The 15,357-nt window shown below is 36.4% G+C and overlaps 1 protein-coding gene across 5 annotated transcripts in view; it reads left to right on the forward strand.

Annotated features, from left to right (window-relative positions):
* The window catches only part of SNX13 (sorting nexin 13), a 138,038-nt gene that overhangs the window by 109,363 nt on the left and 13,318 nt on the right, over positions 1-15,357 (forward strand). For all 5 annotated transcript variants that reach the window (XM_073809649.1, XM_019928257.3, XM_019928267.3 and 2 more), the window contains 5 exons: positions 1,134-1,244; positions 10,470-10,631; positions 12,088-12,159; positions 14,763-14,908; positions 15,164-15,232. In XM_073809649.1, coding sequence (XP_073665750.1) covers positions 1,134-1,244; positions 10,470-10,631; positions 12,088-12,159; positions 14,763-14,908; positions 15,164-15,232 — 560 coding nt within the window. The remainder of the gene's footprint in view (positions 1-1,133; positions 1,245-10,469; positions 10,632-12,087; positions 12,160-14,762; positions 14,909-15,163; positions 15,233-15,357) is intronic.

The following is a 15,357-nucleotide window of genomic DNA, read 5'->3' on the forward strand; positions in this document are numbered from 1 at the left end:
AGCAAATTCCAGCCAGCAGACCATATCCAGCCTGCCGCCTGTTTTATTAAGAGTTTATTTTATTATTAGAACACAGCCACCCATTTAGTTTACTGCTGTCTATGACTGCTTTTACACTACTACAGCAGAGTTGAGTAGTTGCAGCAGACTCCATGCATCACAAAACCTAAAATAATTATTATATGCACCTTTACAGGAAAAATTTGCCGACCATGTCTTAGTATTATATTTAGTGAAACTTAGCTAATACTGTACTTGATATTTTGTTTGGAAGGTTTCTCTCTCTTAAACATTTATAGGTTTAATTGGGTTTGTTTATAACCATAATTGTAATTCCATGGCATTATAATTTACTGAAAGGGTAGGAAAAACATATACATCTACTATTACTCACCTTTGTCTTCTGGCTTAAGGCTAAATATCTGAAATCATTTATATGACTCTTGTCAAACATTTTGATTTTTTAAAATGTATTAACTTGAGTTGCATTAAAATCTGTATCAGTTATTTATAAAATTTAGAACATAAGCACGTTTCTTCCAAATCTGGGGCCATAAATATGTATTTTAATTGTGGCTATACTGTCTACTTCTTAGGTAATGATCTCAATATGTCAAAACATCTTTAATTGAAGAGATTAAGCTAGAATGTTAGACTGTATCATTAACAGTGTAAAAGCAATACTTTGTTTTGGGCCTTCTAATACTTAAAAAAATTTGAATTATTTTATGTACTTTCTATTAATGTTAACTTTAAAATTAGAATGTGAAAAACATAACAGTTTACTGATGGTGGGTCTTCTTAGTATAAGCTATAAAACCTGAAAATGGAATAGTAAATAACATTTGGGGGAATTCCGTGGCCGTCTTGTGGTTACGACTCCGTGATTCCACTGCAGGGGGTGTGGGTTCGATTCCTAGTTAGGGAACTAAGATCCCACATGCCGCGTGGCACAGCCAAAATACATAGATAGATAGGCAGGTAGATAGGTAGATAGAAAAATGTGTTAAAATTTTTTTTAAAAAATAACATTTTTACTATACATTCTTAACTTTCTAGTAGATGAAATTATAAATAATAGTTAATTTTCAGTATACTATCAATATAAGATACCTCTTTTCTTTTCCTGTTAGTTACTGTTAACTCCTGAAATGATGAAAGCATCCCCAGCTTTGGCTCACTATGTGTATGATTTCCTTGAGAACAAAGCCTACAGTAAAGGGAAAGGGGATTTTGCTCGTAAGGTAAGCAGACCATTGCATTGGTTTTCTTTATAGGTCTGTTTTCATACTTTGTTTTTAATAAAAGAAGATAAATTTGTATTTGTGTGTATGTTTTAAAACTAGAAAACTTTATTAAATGCTCCTTGGCATGTTTATCTTCTATGCTTTATTAAGCCTACTATTGAAGTATATCTAATAAATACAAACTCCTGTCTTTACATATTGATTAAAATGTAGCAAAAGCTTGCAAGAAAAAAAAAGCTTTTGAAATGATACAGTAAGGAGAGTTGGCCTAAGACAGGTCACAGCTTTCGTTAGCTTGAGTAGGAGCTACTTCTTATTGGGAGGAAATGTCTTTTATTTGGAGTAAGGATAAGAAAAATGTTAAATAGGATATGTTCCTGAAAGTATTTGTGCCTTTTGAGTGAAATATTTATTGTTTAAAATTCTGGGGACACAAGACCTATTAAGATGCTAGCTTAAGGCAATAAATGATTTACTGCTCAAATTGGGCAAGATAGGCTCACTGGGTGAGAACACAAACATTGGAATCAGGCAACCTTTGGTTCAAATTCCTGTTCTGCCACTTATTAGCTGCGTCCTGCAAAATGTTACTTAACCTTCTGGGCTTTTAATTTTCTAAAGATTGAAGGTGTTAATCCTCAGTGTAGAGCATGTATGGATCAAATGAGATAATCTATGTATTACAGTGCCTGTCTGAATAAACGTTGGCTCTTAGAAGTAGTAACAGTAGTAGCAGGAGCTGTAGCAGCAGTTGGGAAAGCTGGAAGTGGGAATTCTGTGGATTATTTTTGCAACTTCTTAAAAGTCTGAAATTATTTCAAAATGAAAATTAAAAGTAAAAGACTTCCCCACCACTCGTTCTTCTAAAAAGGCTAACTTGCTTAAAAAAGATTAAGGAATTGGTACAAAATAAGTAAGATTAACAACTGTAAGCATAAGAACTTCATGTGATTTCTTAAGGATACTACGGTTTAACATCCAAGTGAATGTTAACATTTCTAAGTGGAATGTTTTATTTTAATAAGAAATTCCAGGTTATGTACCTTATAATGGTAGGAAAAAAATATGGTGGACTTATCTTTATATTTTGTGATTGAAGTGATTGAGTTTAAATTCCAGCTCTAAATGGCTTTATTGTCAATAGAGATGCATTTCAGTATTCCATCTTTTTTATGTTTACCTTATCTTCTCTCAAGGTTGTATCAATTTTAAGATAAACTAATAAATTGATAAGAGCTTTTTGAGATAAAAGAAGCATTATATTAAATGTAGACAATGTCTTTTTTACCAACCAGCAGTTGTGCATGTATATATGTAATGGGTAGGCCAAAAAGTTCGTTTTTTCCGTAAGATGGCTCTAGTAGTGCTTAGTTGTCTTTAACTTCATTCAAAACAAGTTTGTTAGATTGTATTGTGACAACTGTCATATCGGCGTGCATTAAAAAAAACATCAAAATTGGTAAATTTTTGTGTAGCCATTTTAATATTAAAGAGGGAAGAAAAATAGCACTTTTTGCATATTATGCTTTATTATTTCAAGAAAGGTAAAAACACAACTGAAACGCAAATAAAGATTTGTGCAGTGTATGGAGAAAGTGCTGTGACTAAATGGGTCAAAAGTGGTTTGCGAAGTTTCGTTCTGGAGATTTCTCGCTGGACGATGCTCCACAGTCGGGTTGGTTAGAGCAATTGAAATTGATAGCTATCAAATTGAGACATTAATTGAGAGCAGTCGGCGTTGTACCATGTGGGAGATAGCTGGCACACTCAAAATATCTAAATCAAGCACTGAAAACCATTTGCACCAGCTTGGTTATGTTAACTGCTTTGATGTTTGGGTTCCACATAAGAGAAAGAAACCCTCTTGACCATATTTCCGTGTGTGATTCTCTACTTGAACGCAATGAAAATGTTCCGTTTTTAAAACAAATTGTGATGGGCATGAAAAGTGGATACTGTACAATAATGTGGAACAGAAGAGATGGTGGGGCAAGTGAAATGAACCACCACCAACTAACTAAAGGCCGGTTTTCATCCAAAGAAGGTCATGTTGTGTATATGGAGGGATTGGAAGGGAGTCCTCTATTAGGAGCTCCTTCCAGAAAACCAAACGATTAATTCCAACAAGTACTGCTCCCAGTTAGACCACCTGAAAGCAGCATTTGACAAAGAGCGTCCAGAATTAGTCAACAGGAAATGCATAATCTTCCATGAGGATAACGCAAGACCGCATGTTTCTTTGATGACCAGGCAAAAACTGTTACGGCTTGGCTGGGAAATTCTGATTCATCTGCCCCTTCAGATTTCCATTTATTTAGATCATTACAAAATTCTCTTAATGGAAAAAATTTCAATTCCCTGGAAGACTGTAAAAGTCACCTGGAACAGTTCTTTGCTCAAAAAGATAAAAAGTTTTGGGAGAATGGAATTATGAAGTTGCCTGAAAAATGGCAAAAGGTAGTGGAACAAAAGGGTAAGTACGTTGTTCAATAAAGTTCTTGGTGAAAATGAAAAATACGGCTTTTATTTTTACTTAGAAACTGAAGGAACTTTTTGGCCAACCCAATATATATATATACACACACACACATATACACATTAGAGTCTAAAAATTAGAGTCTAAAAATCCTTCTCAATCATTTCTGGAAATCCACAGTAACATACATTTTTCATAAATCATATTGGTAATTACCAAGTTCATCTTGACCTCTTTTAGATTGTCAGAATAATTTTCATGCATATCAAGAATTAGGAGTTTTCAGCTACATTTCCTTTTTGGCTAAATTGTAGTTTAATATTTTCCTTAATTATATTTCATTGGAAATGAAATAGCTATTAGAGAAAATCATCTGTAAACATTTTATTAGTAGCTACTCAGGTTGAGAAATAAGCATAAGAACTTAACTTGGCCACACAATTTGTTAACTTGGCCACACAATTTGTCTAGCTTTGCAAAATTTATGGGCCAATTCCTAGAAGAAGTAATTGACAAGCGGTCTTCCTCCATGTACACAGTACCTTTCTATCCAGTTTTGTATCATGGTGTGATGGCAGTTTTAAGCTGTAGATAGGGACCTAAATTTAAGTTAAAATTCCTTTGTTCGTGTTTTTACCCATACAAATAACTCAACTGAGGTGATAATTGAATGAATAGACAACATCTATGTATGTCAGGCTAAGTGTACACTTTTGCTGGCAATCCATAATTTACTCTTCTGCCTGGTAATTTTGCAATTTTCTTTCTTTTTTTTTTTTTTTGCTTTAAACATCTGTTTTAAGACGAATCCTGATTCTGGAAATATTATCATATTGTGATGGGCTGCTTTTATGCTTCTAAATTCTGCTGCTTTCAGGGTTGAGCGTCATAATCACGTGTGGAGGTTTTTCCATGCCCCCTGGTTCCCCCACTCCCCACCCCCAACACAGATGATTAAGCTTTGCCCTCAGAAATTGGAGGAAAAAAAACATGGAAGAAAGAAAAGGAAAGAAAAAGAAATGGATTCTGTAGTTCTGGGACTGGTGCACAGGCAACTCTTTTCAGTTATCTAATTCATGATATAGATTTAAGTTCTCTTATTTTGAAAGAGTGTCAGTGGTAGTTAGCCCTATGCCTAGATAGGATTTGAGGTTGTATTCATTTAACCAACTTAAGGTTATGTTAGTTGAACCCATGTTTCTACTGCGAAGTGTAAGATACCTAAAATTCTAAAATATTTTTGACGGTGTTCAGTTTTTAATGTAGGTTAAGATTAAAGTGAAATTCTTGCCTTTTATGCTTCTGAAATTCTACCTCATAAAAAATGTATATTTTAAGTGTGGTATTCTCATGTTTACCTCTCTTAAAAATTCTACTTGTGTTCTTATGACTTAGAGTTATTACAGTTAAAAAAAACACTTGGCAGTAATGTCAGTGTTGGAAATAATGTCCTGATTGATTTGAACACACTGTTCTGGTTAACTCAGAACTACTGTATATAGAATTAGAATTACACACACACATATATGTAATTTTACACCCAAATATATAATTGTACACATAAGTGTGTGCACACACAAGAGAGTTAACTTCATCTTTTTTACCCTTTGTAATCTCTTTATCTCTCTTCACCAGTGGTAGTGGTTTTCAAGCCCTTCTTCTTCCTTTCTGTCCTTTGGTTCTTCTTTAAATTTGTTGTGCTGTGATAGTGCCCCTCCTCAAGGTTGTATATTCCAGCAAGCATATCTATAAGACTGTTGGGTCTGCTTAACCCAAGGAATTACTAAAACTTTTACAGTTATCTTGAAGTAAACTCTTTGTTGTTATTGTTTATTACAGTACCTATTTCACCTTTTCTAATTTTTCTTGTTGAAAACCATGAAAGCATATTAAAGAGTTTTATCTTCTTGATATCATCTGTTAACATTGTGTTCCTTAAGCAGTGGGGTTCCATTTTTTTGCTCTTACTGCTTTTATTTTTTTTCTTTTTGTATACAACATAACTCATATCTGTGGTAGTTTTTATGAGATTCAGTACTTTCTGGAAAATAGTCTTACAGTTTTCTTTGACTTTGGTTATTGTGTCCCCTTTTTCTTTTCTCCCCTCCCTCCCTCCCTTCCTTTTTCTCTCTTTCTTTCATTTCTTTTGTTTGTTTTAGTCTGTTAAAAATCTCAGAGAGGGCTTCCCTGGTGGCGCAGTGGTTGAGAGTCCACCTGCCGATGCAGGGGACACGGGTTCGTGCCCCGGTCTGGGAAGATCCCACATGCCGCGGAGCGGTTAGGCCTGTGAGCCATGGCCGCTGAGCCTGTGCGTCCGGAGCCTGTGCTCCGCAACAGGAGAGGCCACAGCAGTGAGAGGCCCGCGTACCGCAAAAAAAAAAAAAAAAAATCTCAGAGAGATCCATATGCATCTACTTTGGTTTCTTTAGATGGCTGTCTTAATTGAAATTATCTGACACTTGTACAGTCAGAAGGTCAATTTTATTTTATTTATTTTTAATATCTTTATTGGAGTATACCTGCTTTACAATGGTGTGTTAGTTTCTGCTTTATAAGAGAGTGAATCAGCTATACATATATTCCATATCTCTTCCCTCTTGCGTCTCCCTCCCTCCCACCCTCCCTATCCCACCCCTCTAGGTGGTCACAAAGCACCAAGCTGATCTCCCTGTGCTATGCGGCTGCTTCCCACTAACTGTTTTACGTTTGGTAGTGTATATATGTCCATGCCATGCTCTCACTTTGTCCCAGCTTCCCCTTCCCCCTCCCCGTATCCTCAAGTCCATTCTCTAGTAGGTCTGTGTCTTTATTCCCGTCTTGCCCCTAGGTTCTTCATGACGTTTTTTTTCTTCCTTTCTTAGATTCTATATGTATGTGTTAGCATATGGTATTTGTTTTTCTCTTTCTGACTTACTTCACTCTGTATGACAGCCTCTAGGTTTATCCACCTCACTACAAATAACTCAATTTCATTTCTTTTTATGGCTGAGTAATATTCCATTCTATATATGTGCTACATGTTCTTTATCCATTCATCTGTTAATGGACACTTACGTTGCTTCCATGTCCTGGCTTTTGTAAATAGAGCTGCAGTGAAAATTTTGGTACATGACTCTTTTTGAATTATGGTTTTCTCAGGGTATGTGCCCAGTAGTGGAATTGCTGGGTCATATGGTAGTTCTATTGTTAGTCTTTTAAGGAACCCCCATACTGTTCTCCATAGTGGCTGTATCAATTTACATTCCCACCAATAGTGCACCACACCCTCTCCAGCGTTTATTGTTTGTAGAATTTTTGATGATGGCCATTCTGACCAGTGTGAGTTGATGTCTCATTGTAGTTTTGATTTGCATTTCTCTAATGATTAATGATGTTGAGCATTCTTTCATGTGTTTGTTGGCAATCTGTATATCTTCTATGGGGAAATGTCTGTTTAGGTCTTCTGCCCATTTTTTGATTGGGTTATTTGTTTTTTTGATATTGAGCTGCATGAGCTGGTTATAAATTTTGGAGATTAATCCTTTGTTAGTTGCTTCATTTGCAAATATTTTCTCCCATTCTGAGGGTTGTCTTTTCATCTTGTTTATGGTTTCGTTTGCTGTGCAAAAGCTTTTAAATTTCATGAGGTCCCATTTGTTTATTTTTGTTTTTATTTGCATTTCTCTAAGAGGTGGGTCAAAAAGGATCTTGCTGTGATTTATGTCATAGAGTGTTCTGCCTATGTTTTCCTCTAAGAGTTTGATGGTTTCTGGCCTTACATTTAGCTCTTTAATCCATTTTGAGCTTATTTTTGTGTATGGTGTTAGGGAGTGTTCTAATTTCATACTTTTACATGTACCTGTTCAGTTTTCCCAGCACCACTGATTGAAGAGGCTGTCTTTTGTGCACTGTATATTCTTGCCTACTTTATCAAACATAAAGTGACCATATGTGCATGGGTTTATCTCTGGGCTTTCTATCCTATTCCATTGATCCATATTTCTGGTTTTTTTGTGCCAGTACCATACTGTCTTGATTACTGTAGCTTTGTAGTATAGTCTGAAGTCCGGGAGCCTGATTCCTCCAGCTCCATTTTTTGTTCTCAAGATTGCTTTGGCTATTTGGGGTCTTTTGTGTTTCCATACAAATTGTGAAATTTTTTGTTCTAGTTCTGAGGAAAATGCCAGTGGTAGTTTGATAGGGATTGTGTTGAATCTGTAGATTGCTTTGGGCAGTAGAGTCATATTCACAGTGTTGATTCTTGTAATCCAAGAACATGGTATATCTCTCCATCTATTTCTGTCATCTTTAATTACTTTCATCACTGTCATATAATTTTGTGCGTACAAGTCTTTTTTTTCCTTAGGTAGTTTACCCCTAGGTATTTTATTCTGTTTGTTGCAATGGTAAATGGGAGTGTTTTCCTGTCTTGCTAGTTGTTTGGCATAGGGTGTCCAGCACTGTAGATTGCTGGTCGTTGAGTGAAGCTGGGTCTTGGCGTTAAGATGGAGATCTCTGGGAGATTTTTGCCATTTCATATTACGTGGAGCTGGGAGGTCTCTTGTGAATTAGTGTCCTGAGGTTGGCTCTCCCACCTCAGAGGCACACCCCTGACGCCTGGCTGGAGCACCAAGAGCCTTTCATTCACACGGGTGAGAATAAAAGGGAGAAAAAAATAGAAAGAAAGATAAAATAAATTTATTAAAATAAAAAGGAAAAGATAATTATTAAGAAAGAAATTTTTTAAAGTAAAAAAAAAACAAAACCAAAAACGGTCAGATAGAACCCTAGGACAGATGGTAAAAGCGAAGCTATACAGACAAAATCACATACACACTCACAAAAAGAGAAAAAGGGGGAAAAAAAAATACATATATATATATCTTTGTTCCCAAAGTCCACCTCCTCAATTTGGGATGATTCGTTGTCTATTCAGGTATTCCACAGATGCAGGGTACATCAGGTTGATTGTGGAGATTTAATCCGCTGCTCCTCAGGCTGCTGGGAGAGATTTCTCTTTCTCTTCTTTGTTCACCTAGCTTCCGGGGTTCATCTTTGGATTTGGACCCACCTCTGCGTGTAGGTCGCCTGAGGGCGTCTCTTCTTCGCTCAGACAGGACAGGGTTAAAGGAGCAGCAGACTCGGGGCCTCTGGCTCACTCAGGCTGGGGGGAGGGAGGGGTACGGAGTGTGGGGAGAGCCTGCGGTGGCGAGGCCATCATGACGTTGCACCAGCCTGCGGCGCGCCGTGTGTTCTCCCGGGGAAGTTGTCCCTGGATCACGGGACCCTGGCAGTGGCGGGCTCTACAGGCTCCTGGGAGGGGAGGGGAGGATAGTGACCTGTGCTTGCACACAGGTTTTTTGGTGGCTGTAGCAGCAGCTTTAGCGTCTCATGTCTGTCTCTGGGGTCCGCGCTGATAGCCGCGGCTCGCGCCCGTCTCTGGAGCTCTGTTAAGCGGCGTTCTGAATCCCCTTTCCTCGTGCACCAGGAAACAAAGAGGCAAGAAAAAGTCTCTTGCCTCTTCTGCAGCTCCAGACCTTTTCTCAGGCTCCCTCCCGGCTAGCTGTGGGACACTAGCCCCTTTAGGCTGTGTTCACGCAGCAACCCCAGTCCTCTCCCTGGGATCTGACCTCCGAATCTCGAGCCTCAGCTCCCAGCCTCCGCCCGTCCCGGCGGGTGAGCAGAAAAGTCACTCGGGCTGGTGAGTGCTGGTTGGCACCGATTCTCTGTGCAGGAATCTCTCCGCTTTGCCGTCCACACCCCTGTTGCTGCGCTCTCCTCCGTGGCTCCGAAGCTTCCCCCCCACCCGCCACCCGCAGTCTCTGCCCGTGGAGGGGCTTCCCAGTGTGTGGAAACCTTTCCTCCTTCACAGCTCCCTCCCACTGGTGCGGGTCCAGTCCCTATTCTTTTTTTCTGTTTTTTCTTTTTTCTGTTGCCCTACCCAGGTACATGGGGAATTTCTTGCCTTTTGGGAGGTCTGAGGTCTTCTGCCAGTGTTCAGTAGGTGTTCTGTAGGAGTTGTTCCACATGTAGTTCGTTGTATTTCTGATGTATTTGTGGGGAGGAAGGTGATCTCCACGTCTTACTCTTCCGCCATCTTGAAGTTCCTCTCAGAATGTCAATTTTAAAGCTTCCTGTCCCTCTGAGATCAGTTCTTTTTCTATCTCTTGTCATATTTTCTTTATGGTTTTTCTATTCTCCCTTAATAAAGTATGGCTTACGTGTCTGATTTGCAGCTTCTTTTCTTCCTAATGGATTCCAGATTCCTTCCATATATTGTAATTGAGCATGTAACATATCCTAAAAATTATTTTTTTAAAAAATAAATCTTACTTGTTAGTTATTTGAGCTGTTTGTTTATTTTATCTGCTTGTTTGCTTTTTAATATCACCTCAAAATATCTATGTCATTGTTGCCTTGAATTTGTGCCAGAAGTATGTTGTAGCTGTTTATACTTGCATCAATTTCTAGTTTGGAAAAATTTTCATTTTTTCAGAGTTTTCCTTAATAAGAAGGCAACCCAAGGTTTATATTCATTTCTACCAATAACCATATCACTCAAAAATTTTATTCATATATTTATGTCTGAAAATAGATTTTAAAGACACACTGAAGACAACAGTTTTATCCTTTTAAAATGCAATGAGATAATATAGACTGGAAAATTATTACATCTTTCATGTGTTGCACTCTATTTTCCCATGCTTCTCAGTTGAATAACAAATCTGATACAGTGAAGTCATGATATATAATCTTTTCCCCTTTAGATGGACACTTTTGTAAATCCGCTTCGAAATTCTATGAGGAATGTTTCAAATGCAGTTAAATCCCTTCCTGATAGCTTCGCAGAGGGAATGACTAAAATGTCAGACAACATGGGCAAAATGTCAGAAAGATTAGGTCAAGACATAAGGCAATCATTTTTCAAGGTAAGATGTTTCAGTAATGCCTAAAGGAAACTATTTTTAGGTCAACTAAGATTTACTGAGCTCTTGCTTAGATTTACCTTATTTTACTTTGTAAGTCCAAAGCCCTATAGACACATAGTCTCATAAAGAATTAAAAAACTAAAGAGAATTAATTCTTATCGAAAATGGATACTGTAAAATCCAGTCACTCCTCAGTCTCCACTACAGTAGAATTTTAAAATCCATTTAAAGCACATATTTAAAATAAGTAAGGTTAACATTCTTTGTACTCTTTTATTCCATTCAGCCATGTTTATTCTATAGTGTCATTAAAATTTATAACAAAACAGGTATGTGCTGTTGTGTAAATTAGTTTTACTAGTATTCATCAGCAAACATAAAGTCTAATTTCTCCTGAGTCACTCGATCAAGATTCACGAGATCAAAGAGAGGAAAAGTCTTTCAACATCATCAGTCTCTGCAGCCATATCTTACTGTGTATATACCTGTGAGAGGCATAGAAGAGTTTCTTGGGAAGCTTTTTCATTTCGCTAGCAGAAGAGGTAGTTGACCAAGTAGTTTTTTGCTTCTAATTTACATTTTTTAAATAATTTTGACCTAGTTGTTTAAGGTTATAATCAAGACTATAAAAGAAATCATGTAACTATTAGAATGTTTCAATGAAGAGGAAATATATATAAACACTGATAGAATTTCTTTATTGTAAGAGGCAACTCCTGAAATACAGTGTGTGTAAATCATACTTTCTATTGATTCTCATACCTTTTCTGATGTTTCATCCTAATTTCTAATCATGGGGAAGTACACTAACACTGAAGTGAGGGTTGTCTTGTGCTGCTTCTGCTGATAGCTACCCATATGACTTCCTACAAGAGTCACTGAACTTTTCCAGGCTTCTTTTTCCTCACCAGTAATGTGAAGGGGTTATAATAGGTGATCTTCATAGGTCCTTCCTGTGCTGAGAAATGGTTATCAACTAGCACTGGTCCTTCTGTCCTTTTCCTCCATAACTTACATTATATAACAGTCAGTTAATTAGTTCCTTTAAGCCTCTTAGCATACTGTCAGGCTCTTTATGGTAAAGAAAAAAGATTGGAGTTCTGTTCCCCTACTGTGCTACTAACTTTTGGTCTTTAAATCATTTAATCTTACTTAGCTTTAAATTCTAAAAAGTATGGGAGTTTGAGTAATATCTCCATCCACCTCAAAATGAATCCTTTTTTAAAGGAAAGAAAATCTGTTGGTAATGAAATAATTACCCTTTTATATTGGGTTTCTAACTGTAGATTGTCAATACTTTGTTAATGCTATATAAATTTTGTTTATATATTGTCCCCAAAATCAAATCAAATGCTGTTCATTATATTTGATACTACTAATTTTGGTTTATTGTATTGTGTTCTTTCATTTTCTGCTTTAGTGTGTTTACTGTGTTTTTTGTTTTTTTAAATATTAGGTTCCTCCTTTAATTCCAAAGACTGATTCAGATCCTGAACATTGTCGAGTTTCAGCTCAACTTGATGATACTGTGAGTTAATTTTATTTTGGTAGCATTCAGTTGAAATTCACATCATACTTGGCAGATCTTTTTAACTTTTTAATATAGTATAATATGTATATCTGTCATTAATGTACATATATTGTAAACATTGTTTGATGAATTCTTACAAACTGAACATATCCATGTAATCAGCACTATAAACAAGAAACAGAACATTACCAGTACCCCAGAAAGCCCCTAATGCTCTCTTCCTGTCACTATCCTCTCCCCTGCCAAGGATAAACACTATCCTGACTTCTACCCTGCATTTATACTTTATATAAATGAAACTGTGAGGTATGTACTCCTTTAAGTCTGGCATTTTTTGCTCAACATTGTGATAATCTTCCATGTTTGTTTTGTGTGATTGTGGTTTCTTCATTTTTGTGGCCTTACAGTGCAATTTTGTAATTATAGTACAATTACATTTTGTAAATATAGTACAATATGTTTGCTATATTACGAACTGTACTCCTGTGAACATTCTGGTACTTGTCTTTTGATTAAATAAATAAGTACATATTTCTTTCTGTACCGAGGAATGGAATTACTTGGTCAGAGGTTATGCAAAAATTCAATTTTAATAGATACTGTCAAATAATTTGCCGAAGTGTGTGTACTGCTTCCGCTGCCATCAGCAATGCATGAGAATCAGTGGTTCACAGCCTGCCAAAACTCAATATGTTATGCCTTTTTAATTTTAGCCATTCTCTTTGTTGTATCTCATGCGGATTTCCATTTCTCTGATGACTGTTAAAATGTTGAACCTCTTTTCATAAGTTTACTGGCCATTTGGGTGTCCTGTCTTACATGTCTATCTCTTTCCCCCATTTTTTATCTGTTGGCTTGGTTGTCTTTGATTAGTAAGAGTGCGTTGTATAATCTGAATATTGTTTCTTTGTCAGATATAAGTATTTGTGTATTGTGAATATCTTCTACTTTGTGTGCTTTTATGCTCTGTGTACAATTTGTGCCTACTGCAAGGTCACAAAGATGTTCTCCTATGATTTTCTTTAAAAATTGTTTTTGTTGGGCTTCCCTGGTGGCGCAGTGGTTGAGAGTCTGCCTGCCGGTGCAGGGGACACGGGTTCGTGCCCCGGTCCTGGAAGATCCCACATGCCGCAGAGCGGCTGGGCCCATGAGCCATGGCCGGTGAGCCTGCACGTCCGGAGCCTGTGCTCCGCAACGGGAGAGGCCACAACAGTGAGAGGCCCGCATACCGGAAAAAAAAAAAAAAAAAAAAAAAGTTTTTGTTTACCGTGCCAAAACTTAGATTTGCCATTCATCTAGGATCAATTGTTGTGTATGGAATGAGGTAGGGGTGCAGTTGACCTAAGCACCATTTACTGAGAAGACCCTCTTTTCCCAGTGTATGGTTTTTCCTTGTCACAAATCTTTTTATTTTATATATTTGGGTCTGGGCTTTATATTCTATTAGGCAGAGTTATTTTAAAGTTATAATTATCTCTCTTCAGTTTCTCATTGAATTTCTTTATAATAAACTGTCTTAAAGATAATATTTTTGTTTTTTTAAGAATATTTTAGAATGTTTATTATGCATTGTACTGTTGTAATATCCATAACATTATACTTTTTGTTAAGGGTTTTTACAATTTAACTGTTTATTAGAATTGTCATGTGGCATCAGACTCATGACTATACTCGATCAGAGAATAGAGCAGTAGTGATTTTTGCCTCCAAAGTGGTTAAGCTATTGAAAAATATGTGAAAGAGAAGGTATGCTAAGAAAATGTTTACAACACAGTGAAAAATGTATGACTCATGCTGTTTTCTCATGAAAAAATTTAAGTATTTAAATTACAACATTGATGAGGAAATAATTGGAAAGAGTAGCTTAGTGATGAAAGAATTACAAAATTACTGGCAATTCTGGCAGTTTTGTTGCATATCTAAACCTGCACCCTATTATATATTGATATATTTCGGCATCAAAGCATTCTAGTTGTCTTTCTTTACTTTTTATATCATTAATTGAATATTCCCATGATAAAAGTGTACAAATTTTTACTTCTTAAAAATAAAAAGAAAATTCTAGTAATCTAGTTGCCTTTTGTAATGTTAGCTGGATTTTATTTCAGCTTCTTTTCCATGAAAATACCTATATACATACAACGCAGTAACCGAGCAAAACAGATTGCTCTGTGTAGATTGTATTTTGTTCTATTAAATAAAGAGAAATGTTGAGAATATTTTGTTCATTTGAAAAAGATGCCCCAGAGAATAGGCAAAGGGGCTAGCCTTTGCCTTATAAACTAATACAGACTCTACTGCAAGATCCCAAATCATATTTTCCTAAGACCATCATGAATCCAGTTTGAGAAGTTGTTTTCACTACAGCCTTGGAATTTACTCATCATTGTAGAGTTGTAAAATTCTGTATTCTGTCAAAATGGCTGTTAAAAATATTTTTTCTAAATTAGAATGAAATATTGGTTACAAAGGCTATAGTAGAACTTGTTCTCTAACCTGTAAATAGTAACAGTCATTTGGTAAAAGCAGCAAAATTAGCCATTCATAGTAGATAGGTAACTCAAATAAACGTATCCTTATTTCTTCCCATATTTTGTCAGGTGGATGACAATATTCCACTTAGGGTAATGCTGCTTCTCATGGATGAAGTATTCGACTTAAAAGAGAGAAATCAGTGGTTGCGAAGGAATATCAAAAACCTACTTCAACAGCTTATTAGAGCCACATATGGTGATACTATTAATAGGTACCACTTTTTTTTCTTAAACTACTTAGAGCTGATCTTACTTAGCTTTTGAAGTTTTACTTCTAGAAGTAGATTGCTCAACCTTTTGTAGGTGAATTTCCTTCTCTGGGTCTTTGAAGATCATTAAAGCAGACTATTGCTCTCAGAGATAATCTTCATACAAATTAAGTTGCTTACTTCATGAAAGTAATGTTTCTTTATTTTATTCACCTTCTAAAATCTTGACCTTACTTATTTGAATTTCTTTACTTTCAGAAAAATAGTTGACCATGTTGACTGGATGACCTCACCTGAGCAAGTAGCCGACTTAGTGAAACGTTTCAGGTATGTCTTAAGACACAGTCACTTCTTTCAGATAGTACAGAGTTGAGCATTGTTATCACTAACTTTCATTGCATTCCTTCTCTTCCTGGCCTTAAAGTTGGTTTTAATCATCACTGATGAGCAAA

The sequence above is a fragment of the Tursiops truncatus genome, chromosome 9 (assembly GCF_011762595.2).
Source record: "Tursiops truncatus isolate mTurTru1 chromosome 9, mTurTru1.mat.Y, whole genome shotgun sequence".
Taxonomy (NCBI): domain Eukaryota; kingdom Metazoa; phylum Chordata; class Mammalia; order Artiodactyla; family Delphinidae; genus Tursiops; species Tursiops truncatus.